This window comes from Hyperoodon ampullatus (assembly GCF_949752795.1).
Source record: "Hyperoodon ampullatus genome assembly, chromosome: 10".
NCBI classification, from domain to species: domain Eukaryota; kingdom Metazoa; phylum Chordata; class Mammalia; order Artiodactyla; family Ziphiidae; genus Hyperoodon; species Hyperoodon ampullatus.
The window spans coordinates 1913846-1930574 of NC_136923.1; the positions used below are offsets into that span (position 1 = coordinate 1913846).

The following is a 16729-nucleotide window of genomic DNA, read 5'->3' on the forward strand; positions in this document are numbered from 1 at the left end:
CAACAGAAGGCCTTTTCTATGGTACTAACGTCCTAAAACTGTCAGTACAAACCCGCGTTGATATGAAAATTTGTATTAGCTAATTGTGACTGTACAGTTACTATGATACTATTTACCATGAAGCATTTCAATATTTTCACCATCAGTATCGTGCAGGGTGCATATGGGCTAAATATCAGCTCTGATCTACCTGCTGAATTGAGTCCAAGGGCTGCCAGTTTCTGCTTCTGGTCAAAACTCCAGAAGATATTAAGAACGGGTCCTGGATGGCAAGATGGGGCTGCATCTCAAAAGCAGCCCTATGGCAGTAGTCGTGCTTACTTTTTTTTTAGGTGAGGAATGCATATCAAGCGATGCCACACCTGGGTCACTTCACTGAAGTTCCTGCCCGCCTCCTGCAGTCATTTGAATTTTCCACCCGTAGGTTAGGTTTTCACAAAAGGACTTCCCGTCTTAGAAAACATCCTGAGGCAAAGATTTACAAATCCTGGCTACCTGCTAGAAATGGGAGGGAAAGGAAAAAGAGAAAAAGCAATCCCTAAATCAATACCGCACAAAGCATCTATAGCCACATCGGCATCTCCAACTCCGACTGGTCCAGCTCCAGACTGCGCTCCACGACCCTCCCCTAGCCCCAGGCAGCGGCGCCCACCTCCTCTAGATGCTGACAGCACGCGGTCTCTTCCCTTCGATCACCTGTCACGTGCCACCCGTGATCACAGGTGCCCCGGAAATAAACGTCAAACGCCCCGTCCGGCACCCCCTCGTCCCACCCGCCGGCCCCAAGAACGTTAAGTCTTATCGCTCCCCTTCACACAGCCCCGGCTCCAGCCAAACTGGAATCCTCTCCCCAGAGATCTCGGGCAGGCACAGCGCCTGCCGTGCTCGCAACAGTTCCTTCCCCGGGACGCCTCCTCCGGGAGGCCTCCCTGGACTCCCCGGGCCTCCTGACCACGACCTTATCCCCTCCCGCCAGTCGGCGGGGCCCGCGCCCCGACCGGCCCCAGGTTCGCTCAATGACCCCACAAAGGGGTGTCCGTCGGCCCCGCCGCCGAGCACCTGCTGGGCGCCGGGCACCGAGGTGGCGCCGGGACAGGCCGGCCCAGAGGCGCTCAAAGTTACCGGTGCAGTGAAAGAAACTGAGGGAAGCCGGAGTCCCGCTCCGCTTGCCCGCCCCGCGCTCGCGGCTCAGTCTACGCAGGCACATACCCCCGTCCCGGCGTGCCCCGCGCCCATCCCGCCCCGCCCCGCCCCTCGCCCTCCCGCCCCGCCCCTCGCCCTCCCGCCCCGCCCCTCGCCCTCCCGCCCCGCCCCGCCCCTCGCCCTCCCTCCGACAGGCAGCGCGGCTCCGCTGCACGCCGGGAGTTGTGGTCTAGGCGTGGGCGGCGCGCGCGGCTGAAGCGCGTGGCAGGAAGCGGAAGCGGAAGCAGCCGCCGCGGCGCTAGCACTGACGTGTCTTTCGGCGAGGCGCGGCGCTCCAGAGCAGGACGGGCGGTCCCGGAGCCGCGGTCGGAGCGTAGCGGAGCCGGAGCCCGACCCGGAGTCCGACCCGGAGCCGAGCAGCCGCCGCCATGGCGAGTGAGTCCCTAGGGGCAGCCCGGGCGCGGCCGGCTTGGGCGGGACCTCGCTCCCCCGGCCGTGAAGCCCACCCGGCCCGCGCCCCTGCCCCACCTGGCCCCGCGGACGGCTTCCCGGGGCGGCGCAGGGTCCTCCAGCCCTAACTTTGCTCTTGTCTCTTCTCCCCATAGTCAAGTTTCTGGAAGTCATCAAGCCCTTCTGTGTCATCCTGCCCGAAATTCAGAAGCCGGAGCGGAAGGTGAGTCCGGGGAAGGCTTGGGGAAACTGCCTGCACCCCGTTAAAGTGGCCCCAGCACGCCGAGTGGACGCCTCCTTCCCCCGAGAGGGGTCCGGGTGGTCTGCTCGGTGGGAGCCTCCACCGAGCCGCCGAGCTTCGATTGGAGCATCCTCCGTGGAAGTTACTCGGGCGGGCAGAGCCTCGGGTTTGCTCTGTCCCGAGGTGGATCCCGGCCTGAGTGAGTAACGCCTCGAGAGCCTCAGGTACTCAGGTTGAGCGCCCCTTCCCGCTTCAGCTCCGGCAGAAGCTGATGGTGGGCGGGTCCTTCTTCTAGGAGATGCTTTTTGTATCCAGCTGCTACAAGGAGCTAAGAGCAGTCACTTTACTCTGTACGGTCGAGTTTGTGCCTTTTCCGTGGGCCGTCACCTTGCTGAGAATAAGGGCATTTTGTGACTCCTGCTTTTACAGCAGGTGCATTAAAACATGGAAAGGTAGAGATGTAGAGCTGTGTTGAATCTTTATCAGAATTTCCGCTGCTGCACAGCTTCAGGCCGAGACGGTGTTGCCAGTGTAAGTAAAGCTATGAAACCATGAAGAAAAGTTTCATTGGGTTCTTACAGAGAATTAATAGGAATATGTTTCTGTCCTCACGTTCTTTGCATCTGCCCCACATACGTGCTGCCTTTGATGGGCTAATATGCAAAGCTGTGTGTGAGTGTGCCCTCAGTGTGGTAGAAATAGCGGGGCTCCGGAGGCAGGCGCGCCTGGGACCCACCCGTCACACAGCCTCTTGATAGCTGTGTGACCTTGGCCTTGTAACTGAGTGTGGTGCATGAAGCAGTGGCAGTGTGTGCAGGGTACAGCAGTGGCTCCAGAAGGGGTTAACCCTGGAAGACATGATGTCTGATGGCGGCCTTGAAGGAGGAATAGAAGTGTCCTTGAAGGAAGGGGAAGGAATTCTAGGGTAAGAAATATAGTGTGCGCTAAGGCAGAGAAAACCAGCGTGTGTGTGTGGGGGGGGGGGGTGTTAGATGTGCTTCAGTGTTGATAGAACGGAAAGGATGGGTGGGGGGCAGTGGGAGCCCTAGGAGCCGGACAGATTAGAAAACTGCTCTGGGGTAGGGTAGAGGGTGAGAGCGGTGGAGGGGCTTCTGCCATCGAGAGTGAACTAGGGGAGTGGCCTAGGAGATGGGGGTGGATGGCAGGCTGTTAAGAGGTAGAGTGACAAGATTTGGATAAACAGTTTTGGATGTTTTGCTATTGAATTTGGCTGCATCCAGGAGAGGAGACTTGGTTATTTAAAAATGAGGAGTCTTGTAAAAATTGCCCACTCTTTCCCCATAAAGAGTCATTTCCATACAAGCTTGTTGTGTTACTGGTCAGCCTGACGTGGTGTGGCCCTCCTTGGCCTCCTGATTTCTTGGTGGGATCGGATGACCAGAGGACGGGTTCTGTGAATTCGCCCCAACTTCACGTGGAATATCTGAATGTCGAATCCCTGCGCCTTTGTGTGGTTGTCTTGTTGAGGCCTGTCTACAGTGGTCAACACTGTGGCCCCATGCTGACCAGAGAGCCAGGACTCCGACTCCATGCTCATTCAGACTGCAGCTTAAAAGAGTGTTTTTGTTTGTTTGTTTTTTGCGGTACGCGGGCCTCTCACCGCTGTGGCCTCTCCCCTTGCGGAGCCCAGGCTCCGGACGCGCAGGCTCAGCGGCCACGGCTCACGGGCCCAGCCGCTCTGCGGCATGTGGGATCTTCCCGGACCGGGGCACGAACCCGTGTCCCCTGCGTCGGCAGGCAGACTCTCAACCACTGCGCCACCAGGGAAGCCCAAAGAGTGTTTTTTAAGAACACGATTTTGTCCATTTAGTACCGTCGCTCACAAGGTATTTCCACGTTAAGATCCTTAGTCCACACGATAACTGCTGTGTGTTTTTTTAAGCCCTTTAAAGCCACTCTTGCTGTGCAGGCAGCAGGTGCTAGTGAAGACACTTGGGTTTTAGAGCAGCGGAGCCTTGGGCAGGGGTCTCAACTTCCCTAACGATGCTTATTGGTCGTCCATAAGATGACTGAATAGTCACCTATCCTAAAGCTAAACAGATGCTACTAGTAGTGAGTGAGTAGGTTGAACACGCAGCCCTCTTTCACTCTTCCAGCGTTTATTACGTTCTTTTACCCTAAATCCATGGAGAATACACAAAGAAACAATCACAGATTGCAAATTAGTTGACTCCAGAATAACAAGATTTTGTCAGTTACAAAGCCTTTTCAAATGAGAAGTCATTGCTCATGTGTTGCTTTACAACACTTATCCCTTTCTGTTGCAGCATTCTTTGATCTTGGGTCTGATCCTAAACTGTTCATGCTGATGGTTAAGAGCACAGGCTTTGGAGTCAAACCCATTACAGCTGTGGGATTTGGGACAAATTACTTAGCTTTTCTAAGATTTTCTAAGATTCAGTTTTCTTGTTGGAACATAATAAGATCATGTTAACGTGGTGTGGGGATTAAACGAGATGGTGCACACGAAGGTCTTTGCATCTGTGCCTTGTGCGTAGAAAGCACGCAATACGTGTACTTCGCTTGGTGCATGGTTTGGAGTGTTCAGGGCTCCTCAGGTGCGCAGAGAAAGGGGTCTGATCAGAGTCTGTTTCCGTTCAGTTGCTTATGAAGCTAACTTGTTGCCTTAATTGGCTCTGTTCTTCCGTAGATTCAGTTTAAGGAGAAAGTGCTATGGACCGCCATCACCCTCTTCATCTTCTTGGTGTGCTGCCAGGTGAGCCTGCGTCTGGTGTCCCAGTGTCGGGGCGGGGGTGTGAGGGGCCGGAGACACGTGTGCAGGCTGCTCTCTGCTTGTTTCCAGATCCCTCTGTTTGGAATCATGTCTTCAGACTCAGCCGACCCTTTCTATTGGATGAGAGTGATCCTCGCCTCTAACAGAGGTAGGACTGGCCCTCTTCATCCCCTGTACCATGCGGGCTTCACTGGCCTCCTTCAGCTAACGTGCAGGCCTTGGCTTTACAAAGGGTTCAGAGCGTGCTGTGCTGAAACATAGCCTTAGTAAATGCCAGCTTCAGCACCCAGGCACGTCATCCTATTCAGAATTGCTTTGAGTGCAGTACAAAACCTGTAACAGCAAGATAAGTCTACATCATAGAGAATTTCTTAAAACATGGAAAAACTAGAATGCTTTTTAAACAGCTGAAATGATGACATTTCTACCTATCTGTCTCCTGTTTTGATAACATTCTTTAGAATATGTAATTTGTTTCTCAGCTGTGTCTTTTCCATATCTACAGGTTACATATACATGTCCAAAAAAAATAAGTGTATAACAGTGTATTGTATACTCTAACCAGTTACCTACTTGGGGTGAGGCGGGATTTTGAATGCTTATGCTGATAACTGCTTTTGATTAACTCACTTCTAAAATACGTTTCAAATTAAGTTCCAAATCAGTTGGAAGTATAGCCCATTTTAGCGTAATGGAAATAGAGGTTTATTCACAACTAGATAGAATTGTACTGGCCTCCTTTCCAGACTCTGGAAATTATTTGAGTGTTATCCTTTTTTATTAACTGATGAAGAGACGAACCTTTCTTATCTCTGTACAACCAGCACGAATCTGTTTACGGTGAATTTAAACGCAGCGATCAGTTTAAATGCCATGTGATTCCCTAAACAGAATAAGATGTTACCTGGCAGACTGAACAGAATGAATTGAATTACCCTCTGATTGCTGATATTTGGGGGTTATTCTCTGAATTAGATACTGCTGGCAAACTGAAACACACTGGGTTTGTATCAGGGGCACACGGTCCAGTTTCGCTCATTCATTTTCTTAATGTCTTGCTTCTCCATGCTAACTTTGGTTGTACTTTGCCTCCTCCTTTCCTTAAGGCACATTGATGGAGCTGGGTATCTCTCCCATTGTCACCTCCGGCCTCATCATGCAGCTCTTGGCTGGCGCCAAAATAATTGAAGTTGGTGATACCCCAAAAGACCGAGCCCTCTTCAATGGAGCCCAAAAGTGTAAGTGAGATTTTGAATGATGTTCAGATGTCTGTAGTTGAGAATTTGAATTTGCTGCAAAGTTTGGGGCATCAGAAGTCCTTTTGGTTTTTGGGGGAGGGGGTTGTTGTAACCTCCGTGGCCCGCCAGCACTGCCTGGCCTGGCTCCGTGGCCTGTGTTAGCCAGAGAGCATTTGGGGCAGCTGGACAAGGCAGGGGACGGATGTCATGTCCCGAGGCTGCGTGGTCCACAGAGGTCGCCCTCCGCTGCCACAGTTTCCATAGCACTTAGAATGAGATAATGTCTCCTTCAGAGCTGTTGGAAGAATTCATTTGAATAATGTGTGTAAAACATCAGTGAGTGCCTGGCATGTAGTAGTTACTTGGCAGGGGTTGTATTTCTTTTTTCTGGGAGTTTAAAAGGATTCACCTTAGGGGAAGGATGTTCCTCTCAACTTAGCTCTGCCAATTACCAGCTCTGTGACTTTGGGGCAAAGTTAGATGACAGTTCTTATGTCCCAGTTTCTTCATCTATAAAAATGGGGATAATAATGATACTTGCACAGTAGTAAATAATAAGCGGCCCTGGTAACAATGACCAGTCATCAGAATTCACCAAGTTCAGCCTGACTGTGAACTGACATACATTAATTAGGAAATGATAGTTGCAGTTTCCTACCCAGTCATATTTTCTTCCATACCAGCGTGTTTTACAGATCTTAAGTTAGTAGGTTAAAGAGTTGAGTAAGAAAGAGTAATCTAATTTAAACTTGTCAGTTTCAGACACAAATCAGGATTTTTAAATATATATGTGTGTTATTTGTCAGAAGTAAAAATCGGCTGTTTCCTCTTTGGTCTTGGACAATTTTTTTAGCTTTTCTCTGCTGTTTTTTCTTATTGAGCACTTCTTAAGAAGTCAAATAGGGACTGTATTTGACAGGCACTTTGGAGTAAAATTTTATTTTTTTGGCAAACTAAGCAGAAAAGCTGAAATTGAAACCCAGTCCCATACTCTCGAGATCCATCTAGCATCGTGGACTCAGTAAAAATGAGTCGATTCCATTGTGCATCACAATGAAGTGTAGTGAATGATACAGGATACAAGACCACCTACTAAAAGGAGAACCTCCCTTAGGAGAGCTTTGTGGCAGGAGAAGTGGTCTAAGTGATTTGGTGGCACTGTGAGTTCTTTCTTTAATTAACACGTTAAACAAGCTGGGAAGGGATTACTTTATCCCAGTTAGTGTTCTGTGCGCTGGACTCAGACCTGAAGCACCAGCCTGTCGGGTGGCCTGGGCGAGTGGTTCTCCCAGGACGCGAGCTACCTGATGGCCTGAGCACGGGGGCTGCAGGTTGGGGTGCCTGTGAGTGCCGTCTTCAACAGCTGTCATAAGAAGCAGGCCTGTCATGCTTCAACTCCTTCCCTCCTGCCATCACCGAAGGGAAGTGAATTTAGGAGGAGGTGGAATGAAAGAGCTCACGCACTTTTGTTGCAAGCGTTTGAGTTATTGTGTATTGTTGTCACTTTGACCGTGCGGTTGTTGAGTGTTTCCTGGACGAGCCCCTTGGAGGCAGGGTCAGTGATCTTCACCTCTCTTCTCCCAGTGCCTGGCACGGAGCTGGTGTCTGGTAAGTGTTTCCTCTAGGACCCATGGTGGCCCACCCTGAGAACAGTTTCCTTCTGATTTCTAGTGTTCGGCATGATCATTACCATCGGCCAGTCCATCGTGTATGTGATGACAGGGATGTACGGAGACCCTTCCGAAATGGGTGCTGGGATCTGCCTGTTGATCACCATACAGGTAAGGTTAGGCCGGCACCCCCTTCTGAGGCTCCCTCACACCCACACTTGCCAAACGACAGATCTGAATCGAGCATAAAAGGAACTCTTCCTGAGAAGAAGCCCGAGCCCTGTGTTTGCCCTTCTGAATTCACAGAGGAGCCTCCACCAGCCAGTGTCCCCTCAGCCTTCAGGGCCCACGGCAGAGAAGCCAGTTCCTGAGAAGGGACAGCACCACGCCGTGGGGAGCAGCAGTGCAGTCTCTGCGTTCCTTTACTTCTGTTTTTTAACCTTCACAGCTCTTCGTTGCTGGCCTAATTGTCCTGCTTTTGGATGAACTTCTGCAAAAGGGGTACGGCCTGGGCTCTGGGATCTCCCTGTTCATTGCCACAAACATCTGCGAGACCATCGTGTGGAAGGCGTTCAGCCCCACCACTGTCAACACCGGCCGAGGTGAGACCCTGGGGACGGTTCCATCCGTACATCTCTTCTGATTTTTCTCCGTGCATCTGTACAGCGTTTTAAAACACAGCTTTATGCTCATGATGATATGTAACTTGCATTTTTCACCTTAAGCGTACGTCGTAGACATTCGCCCTGCCAGAGTACGTTATCCTGCCTCATTTTTCTGAGCACAGCGTGGATTTCACTGCAGGGATGAAGCAGGTTCTTTCAACAAGCCTTCCTCTGGTGGACGTCTAGGTCGTTTCCAGCCTTTGCTGTTATTACAGCAGTGAGACGGTGAACGTCCTTATATGTTCATCTTTACATGTTTTTTTTTTTTTTTTTTTTTTTTTTTTTTTTTTTTTGTGGTACGCGGGCCTCTCCTGTTGCGGAGCACAGGCTCCGGACGCGCAGGCTCAGCGGCCATGGCTCATGGGCCCAGCCGCTCCACGGCATGTGGGATCTTCCCAGACCGGGGCACGAACCCGTGTCCCCTGCATCGGCAGGCGGACTCTCAACCACCGCGCCACCAGGGAAGCCCCATCTTTACATGTTTTGACAGTTGTTCTCAGTGAATACGTTTCTAAAAATGAAATCACTGAACCAAAACACTTGGTCATGCAAAGGGCAACTTGGTAAAAGAGGCAGGAACTTTGGTGCTCGTGAGCTGGGTTCAGATGCTGGCTGTGCCCTTGGTTGCCAGGATTCAATGAGAAATAACATGAAATTGTGTGATGCCTGGCGAGTGTGAGTATTCTATCTTAATACCCACGAACAGTGCGAAGGAAATCTTGTTACAGAGGATGTTTTTAATGAAAAGTTCTAAACATTCAGGGAAGTATGACTTATTAGGAAAGGAAAATCAGCTTTTTTCATCACTAAATATGTTATTCACTCAAGAGTCCCGTGAGAAATAAGTATTCAGGCACATTTGACTTTTCTTTGAAGTGAATGCTGGAAACAGAGTCCCTGACCTGCAGAGACAACATAATCTCATTAGTGAGACTAAAAATAGGTCCCCCAGACCAAAGGCCGTTCTTGCTCTTTTCCTTGGGCCTCTTTCGAGCTCGCTCTGCTTCCTGGCCGTGTTTTCCTGACTCTTGCTGGCCTGCATCCCTGGGCACCCTCCTGTGGTAGGGCGTGAACGCCGCTAGAGATCGGCCGTGTGGTAGGCACACGTGTTGTCCTTGCTGCTTGGCCGTCGGTGAGAGGAGCAGAGAGTCCAAGCCCGCCTTGTCCAGGCAGCCAGCACCCCAGAGCTGGGGGCCTGTGCTGCCCGCGAGTCCCCAGGGACGTGGGTTAGGCAGCTCTGAGCCCCTCCTCAGGCAGGACCCCTTCGGCCGGAGCTGAGCAGACCCTGCTGTTAGGACTTTGCAGTTGATTGTTCCACAGGTCTGGTGGCCATTGACTCACAAGCCAAAAAAATAAGATCAGCTAATTCAAAGAGGTAGAATAGCCTATTTCTGCAGGTTGAAATCTCTACAGAAGAAACAAACGAGGGCTGGGAGCCCTCCCTGTGTCCCTGTGGTTATAGGAGCAGGTCCTGTGAGCCACAGAACTAATTCCACCTCCTCTCGGTTTTGGCCACTAGGAGGCTTAGAGCCAAATTGAGTTGCTTGTTCCTTTACCTTCGCCTGTGACAGGAATGGAGTTTGAGGGCGCCATCATTGCACTGTTCCACCTGCTGGCCACACGCACAGACAAGGTCCGAGCCCTTCGCGAGGCGTTCTACCGCCAGAATCTCCCCAACCTCATGAATCTGATCGCCACCATCTTTGTCTTCGCAGTGGTCATCTACTTCCAGGTGCGTTCACATCCAACCCTGGGGAGTTCTGACGTCCGCATTTAAGGTTCAGAAGGCCTTGGTGTGCGTGTCCCACGTCCACACCCCAGGGGTAGCGTGACCCACCGTATCGCACTGAAATGATGAAATGGCATTTGAAGGAGCAGGTTCCATGGCATCACGGGCACTTGCCTGAACTAACACAGTTGAGGCAGATATAATGTTTCTGAAACCATGTTCCTTTGGGTTGGGCCTCAGCAAATAGAGAAGATTTTTTTTCAAGGTCTTAATAGCTCAAGAGAAGTGAAGAGTAATCAAAGCCTGAGACCTCACTGCTGTCTTACCCAAAGTTTGTAGCTGCTTTTAGGCAGTATCCTCATCCCCCTGCGACCTCTTACCTTTCATGTTGTGAGTCTGTGTAACTTGCTTCTGAATAAGAGACCTGAACTGCCCGTTGCTTTTCTGTAGTTGGATTGGTCTTTATGTTCTCTGATCAGCCGCTTTGTATCCTGACATTTATTGAAAAGAAAAGAAGGGACAGCAGTTGAGAAAGCAGTTTAATGCTGTGAAGAGGTGTTTATACCACCACGTGCTGAGGACCGAACATATCTGTTCCTTCAGCCAAGACTGGTAGTCCGAGGCCTGGTGAATGACAGGCTAACTCTTCCCGGGCTTGGGGTCGGATTGTTAAGATTTTATTTTAAATCTTCTATATTCTGAACTTTGTTCTAGGCGCTGGGAGATTGTAAAAAGTACATAAAGGACACCGTTTCTGTCCTCCAGGGGTTTCAGAGGGAGCGGTTATATTCATGGGGAAGTAGGTTTTCTGTAATGACGACGAACACCCTGAAGGTGGCCGTGCTACCTGTGAGGCGAGGGCGTGGAGGCCCTGTCCGGCCTCGGTCGGAGCACGGGGCGGGCGCTGGAGCGCCCGACGGAACTTCCTGCGTATTCCCCGTAGATGTGGCTGTCACATGGTGGGCTTTGTTTGTTTTTGACAGAAACACTGTGCTGTGCACAGGGGCATTTTCAGCCAGCCTGTTGGGACCCTTCTGTCGGTGTGCCCCCAAGTGCAGTGCTGGCTGGGGAGGGGATGTGGGGCCCTGGGCACCGCTGCTCGGGGCAGCTCCCTGGGGGCACGCCTGGCACCTGGCTGGAGCGAGGCAGTGAGGGCGTTTGGCTCTGTTGGCTTCCCAGGGCTTCCGTGTGGACCTGCCCATCAAGTCGGCCCGCTACCGAGGCCAGTACAACACCTACCCCATCAAGCTGTTCTACACCTCCAACATCCCCATCATCCTGCAGTCCGCCCTCGTATCCAACCTCTACGTCATCTCCCAGATGCTGTCCGCCCGCTTCAGTGGCAACCTGCTGGTCAGCCTGCTGGGCACCTGGTCGGTAAGTACAGCGGCTTCAGAAGCCAGATGTTTCACCCAGACATGCTTTCGAATTGTGCCTGTTACAAGCTCACATGAAAGTTTCTTTTCGGTAAGAAGCCTGCACTGTGGGCACCTGGGCAAAGCTGTTCTTTCCCACCCGCTCAGAAGTGTCTTGGCCCTGCTGCTGAGGTGGGGAACGGCACTCACAGGCTCTCACGACTCCTCCCAGGACACTTCTTCTGGCGGCCCAGCACGCGCCTATCCCGTTGGCGGCCTTTGCTATTACCTGTCTCCTCCCGAGTCTTTCGGCTCCGTCTTGGAAGACCCCGTCCACGCCGTCGTGTACATAGTGTTCATGCTGGGCTCCTGCGCCTTCTTCTCCAAGACGTGGATTGAGGTCTCGGGCTCCTCTGCCAAAGACGTGAGTGTGAGCGACAGCTTCTGGGGGTTGCCGGCCGGGGACCGGCATTTCCCTCCTGCAAGTGGCATCGGGGCTTTCGGCCTGTCCCCCCTCCTGGGATGGTGGCCTGTGAACGTGCGCAGCGCTTTGTCCTCATTAGGGCCGGTTCCAGAGCGTTCGTGGCCGTGGACGGAGCCCAGGGTAAATGAATCCGTGCTCGCCTGCAAAGCTGCAGCCAAACTAAAACTAGACTTTCTCATCTGACATCTTTGTGGCACCACTGTCGTTAGGGTGCTGGGGAGGGGAGTCTGTGGCTGGTACCACCGTGAACTGTACCTGGCCCTCGACTCCACGTCTGAACTTGAACATTGTCCTTGATGGCCATCACGCAGGTTGCGAAGCAGCTGAAGGAGCAGCAGATGGTGATGAGGGGCCACCGAGAGACGTCCATGGTCCACGAACTCAACCGGTGAGTGCTGGCCGGCCCTGGCTGGCTGATGGATTTCCCCAGGTCTTCCAGTATCAATGAGCTTGCTACGGCTCATCGATGCTGGACAGAGCAAATCAGCGCATGCGGCACCTCCCCTGAGAGGCAGCCACACCGCGGGAGACAGAGCGTGTGTCCAGGTGGCCACGGGGCAGCTGCTGAGGCTGCTGACCGCGTGGGACCTCGCCATGCTCCTGCGGGCAGCGTCCTGCAGGCAGGTCCTGCGGGGGCCCTCCAGGAGGAGGCAGGGAGCATCAGGCTTCTGCAGGGACGTCCAAGTTCGGGTGAACCTAGGGAGGCTGGCAGAGAGCGCAGGGAGGGCTCAGCATTCGGAAGGTCAGTGCTGGAGGCTGAGACCCACCGCTCGGGGCGGGGGGGCGGGGCGGACAGCGCGAGTCTCGGCAGAGGTGCTGGGGGCCAGGTGGGGCAGTAACCTGGGGACACAGGAGAGGCCGCCGGCACTTGGTGACCCGCTGGGGGGAAGGTGGGGGTGAGGAGAGCACCGCGGTCTGCAGGCCTCTCCCCTCACAGTGGGGCTGCCTCTTGGGCAGCCGGGTTGGCCATAGTGAGTGTCTTAGACTTTTAAGCCAACTTATTTCAACTCATATCTTCCACCATTGCTGGATGAACGTGAATGGTTTCCTGTAGAAGTTTGTTTGCAGGATCAGGTTTTGTAATCAGGACCAGGTCTGTCCTGGGGACCACAGCTCTCTCGCCTCAACCGCAAGTCAGTATGGCAAATGCCAGATCGTTTTCTGATCCCTATCAGAGATGCTGGGCAATTTCGTTCATTCCCTTAAGAATTCTCTGAAGCTGAGAGAATTTATACTGCTGTTCAGCAGAAATATAATGCAAGATGCATGTGAAATTTTAAGTATTCTGGTAGCCACGTTAGAAAAGTAAAAAGATACACCTAAAACGAATAAAATGTTACATGTCCATTATCTTAAGAAAAAAGAAAGCAAAAAGAAGCTGGTGAAATTAATTTTAAGAATACATTTCATTTAACCCAATATATCCATACTCTCATTTCAAATTGACATAAGAAAAGTCATAATGAGATATTTTATGTTCCTGTTTTCAAAATCTCGTGTGATGTTTTCAGCATCTGCTTTGGACTGGTCCCATTTCACTAGCCACATGTGACTCGTGTGGCCACTTACTGGACAGCAAGCCCTAGTCTAGACCATTACGGTGTGAGTAGACAAGACTTTATGGGGGCCACGGAGTGACCCCTAAAGGAGTCTGGTTCCTAACTCAGAGGTAGGCAGGTCGGCTGCCCGGCCCTTCCTGTAGCCTGGGGGAGGGAGGCCAGGCTGGAGGGATCTGCTGGCGGCACATGGCTGACCCGTCTCCCTCCCCAGGTACATCCCCACGGCCGCGGCCTTCGGTGGGCTTTGCATTGGGGCGCTCTCTGTGCTGGCTGACTTCCTGGGTGCCATTGGGTCTGGAACCGGGATCCTGCTTGCGGTTACCATCATCTACCAGTACTTTGAAATCTTCGTCAAGGAGCAGAGTGAGGTCGGCAGCATGGGGGCCCTTCTGTTCTGAGCCGTGGCTCCTGGACCAGGCAGAGGCAGCGTGCTCCACGATGGCCGAGAAGGGAACAAGGAAGCCACGCTGTGGGCGCTGTCTCGGGGGTGCTGCTGTGGCCTGAGGACTTTGGTTTAATAACCTGTTTGAATTTCACATTCTTTCATTCCACTTTCTAAAGTGTTAGAAATTTTTCAATTTGCAATTTTGCTTTTCATTCTGGCATTGGCAACAGAACTGTAGAGGTGAGGTCTTACTCAGCTGACTGCCAGAAGTGACCGTCCCCAGTGTCCACGTCACTTTTGTGTTAACCTTTGCACCTTCTCAGTGCTGTCGGCGACTGCAGTGGTCTCGGCTGCTCTCCCCCCCCGGAGGGAATGTCTTGTTGGTTAGAAGCACAAACATTGTTGAAATGTCTCTGTCTCGGGTGGCAGGAGGGCAAGCACCCGGGAGCAGGTCATGTGTTTGCCGGTGCCTGTGGGCTGCTCCCTGGCATGTCCCCTTCACAGTCAGGCGGGAACATGTGGCTTAAAACGGTTTCTCTGGAAGACACAATTGTTTTCCCTTTTAAAAGTTGTTTTTTAGGACAGAGTTTCTTCCAAAAGAAAGGGACGAATTTCCAGAAGACCACTGGCCCATCTGTGCATTTTTCTGGCTGTGCTGTCTCTCTCTTCAGTGGTGGAGCCGGGCCACGATGCCGCAGCTTTGCAAAGTCACGCCTGGCCGAGCTAGTGGACATCGTGCGGAGGACCCTGAGGGGCTGGCTGTGCAGTTCCTCCTGCTGTCACTGAACTTGCTCTCCATGGTGGGTCCCTTCCCACTCGCCTCCCGAGAGGGGAGGTGCTGTGGCTGGCCTCAGATGCTACCTTCTAGGCTGAAGACTTCCCACTGGTATTTTTTTAGAACATTTTTACTGTGCTTAGGACCAAACGCAAGCGAAGTAAATGACAAGATGGTTCTGATCTCTGTTTTCACCAAAACTGCCCAGAGAGACGAGGGCCCAGGCCCTAGATCTATGGTGAAATCAGGGTCAGAGAGATTTTTTTTTTTGCCAAGTTTCACCCATGTTTGATACAAAAAGACACAATTATGTCTAAGATAAATTGTTTGCAATAACAGGTGACCTAGACCTTAGGAATTAGAACCTTCTCTAAGGCCTTTAGGGAGGCCCCTCTCGGGGACCAGCAGCGCTTGGCTGCAGAGACAGCAGAGGTGAGCTCCGCAGCCTGAGGGCTTCTCCCTGCCCCGCGGAGAAAGCAGACCCCACCAGCAGCGGTGCACAGCGGCCTTCAAAGCACAGAGCCAGTCGAGGTGTCCAGCTTGGCACCCGCCTGAGTCCACAGGGGCTCAGACCTCACTGGCTGTGCTGCCCAGGAGACGGGCCAACCGAGGGACAAGAAGAGACTTGCCCAGCACCACCCGGCAAGTTGGTGGCAGAGCCCAGATGGGCCCACAGCCTATCGACCCCAGGCCAGGGTGCCCACCGTACCACACGTGGCCTTGTCCGACCCAGTCCCGAGCGGAGACCTGACGCCCCTGCAGCCCTGCTGCAGCCTCTGACCACTGAGTGGCTCGGGCTCTTGCCCTGCGGTCACTGGTCACGGGGGGGTGGGGTTGACCCCAGCTTTCAGGGGACTGTCACTGTGGACGCCAAAATGGCATAACTGAGATAAGGTGACTAAGACAAATAAAGCCAACTTTTTACAAGCCACCTGGTGGTGGTCTCCTGGTTTTCAGTTCTGTGTTACTGAGGAGGGTGGGGTCTTGGGTGCCTTCGGGGGTGTGCAGGGTGAGGCTTGGGCCCTGGTTTTGCACGGGGTTCCCAGGTCCCCCCGCTTGATGGAAGTCCCTCCTCAGAAAGGCACGCACCTGGAAAGCTTCCTTGTCCTGGTGATGGTGCCAGCTGCACACTCAGGTGTTTGGTGCTGAGCGCGTGGACCATTCCAGCCCCCGCAGGAATGGACGGTGGGGCGACATCTGTCCTGTGAGCGCAGCGCCCTCCAGCTCTCCAAGTCCAGGCTAGGAGGGCACTGCTGCCCTTGGCTGAGACGAGCGACCTTACGCACCGAACCTGTAGGCCTGGGAGGGTCTCCGCCCCACCCTGGGCCCCCGGCAACTCGTGGACGGCAGAGATGCGCGCGGTGGCTGCTCCCTTGGATGTGCTGTGCAGAAAGGCTCCCGACTTTCCACTGAGTGGAATGGCAGGCATCTCCAGGGTGAAGTGAGAGGAAACCTCCCGCTCGCCCACGCTGTGAAGCGGACGCGCCTGTCCGGACAAGGCCTCACCCCAAGCCCTCCACCACCACCCTCTCCTCCATGGCCCCCGAGGACACGTGGCCGGCCTTCCTCCTGAGCCGGCTCAGCCTCAGGGTTTCCACGTAGAGCCTTAGACCTCGTCGTGGAAACCTGATCTCTGAGGTGCTGTGCAGCCGGGGCAAGAGGTCCTCTGGGAGCCCTGGAGGGACCGGGCCTGGGGCCTGGCCTGTGCAAGCCGTGCGGCCACAGGAGCCAGGTGAGCAGGCACTGAAACTCGAGGCAGGCAGGCAGGCGGCCCTGTTCGGACCTCCAGAAACTCAAGTCAGAAAAGCTCCTGCCCGCAGGAAGCATGCATTCCCCTCACTGCCCGGCAGTCTGGCTGTGCCCGTGGCCGGGAGCAGAGCCCGTGCGAGCAGCCGCGTGCGTGGCTCAGGTGACGTGGGCGGCCCCTCGGCCCTCACTGCCCGCCTGTGGCCTCTGTGCTGGGAGCCGTGGGGCAGCTCTCCTCCCCTGTGTGGCGGGCCGTGCACCGGCCACCGCCCACAGGAGAGCTCGTCCTCCCATGGCTCCCGAGAAGAACCAGGCCCCGGGAACTAGACTGTGGCCAACGGTCACACAGCCCCTCCTGCAGGCACCTCTGCCAGGGGCCTCGTCGGCGCGAGGACTGAGGAGCCCGGGGGAACGCGCCACTCCAGTCAGCCGGCCCTGCTCCAGTCCCACCGCCGACCCCACCTGCTGACCCCACCCCTGCCCGCTGAAGGCCTTTCCTGGGCCGAGTCCCCACCAGGCTGAGTCTTCAGCAAGCTCACGTGCAGGGGAAACGGGTGAGCTGCCCATCTCCACCCGAGGGGTCAGCCCATGGCC

The 16729-nt window shown here is 53.7% G+C and overlaps 1 protein-coding gene across 4 annotated transcripts; it reads left to right on the forward strand.

Moving 5' to 3' along the window:
* The first annotated feature begins 4505 nt into the window (after positions 1-4505).
* On the forward strand, positions 4506-15320 carry SEC61A1 (SEC61 translocon subunit alpha 1). 4 transcript variants are annotated; one of them, XM_079712960.1, is made up of 10 exons: positions 4506-4571; positions 4659-4737; positions 5696-5827; positions 7499-7608; positions 7886-8039; positions 9674-9834; positions 11011-11208; positions 11419-11610; positions 11982-12058; positions 13441-15320. In XM_079712960.1, the coding sequence occupies exons 2-10, from the start codon at positions 4677-4679 to the stop codon at positions 13625-13627; spliced, it is 1272 nt and encodes a 423-aa protein (XP_079569086.1). In that variant the 5' UTR covers positions 4506-4571; positions 4659-4676; the 3' UTR covers positions 13628-15320. The 4 variants fall into 4 exon arrangements, with proteins under 4 accessions (XP_079569086.1, XP_079569087.1, XP_079569088.1 ...); XM_079712961.1 differs by lacking the exon at positions 11419-11610; XM_079712962.1 differs by lacking the exon at positions 11011-11208.
* The last annotated feature ends 1409 nt before the right edge of the window (positions 15321-16729 follow it).

Bases quoted from the DNA above. Each gene is read 5' to 3' on its own strand.
- SEC61A1 (XM_079712960.1), top strand. From the start codon at position 4,677: ATGTCTTCAGACTCAGCCGACCCTTTCTATTGGATGAGAGTGATCCTC. The intron at 4,738-5,695 runs GTAGGACTGGCC...CCTTTCCTTAAG, and splicing joins GATCCTCGCCTCTAACAGAG to GCACATTGATGGAGCTGGGT. The intron at 12,059-13,440 runs GTGAGTGCTGGC...CTCCCTCCCCAG, and splicing joins ATGGTCCACGAACTCAACCG to GTACATCCCCACGGCCGCGG.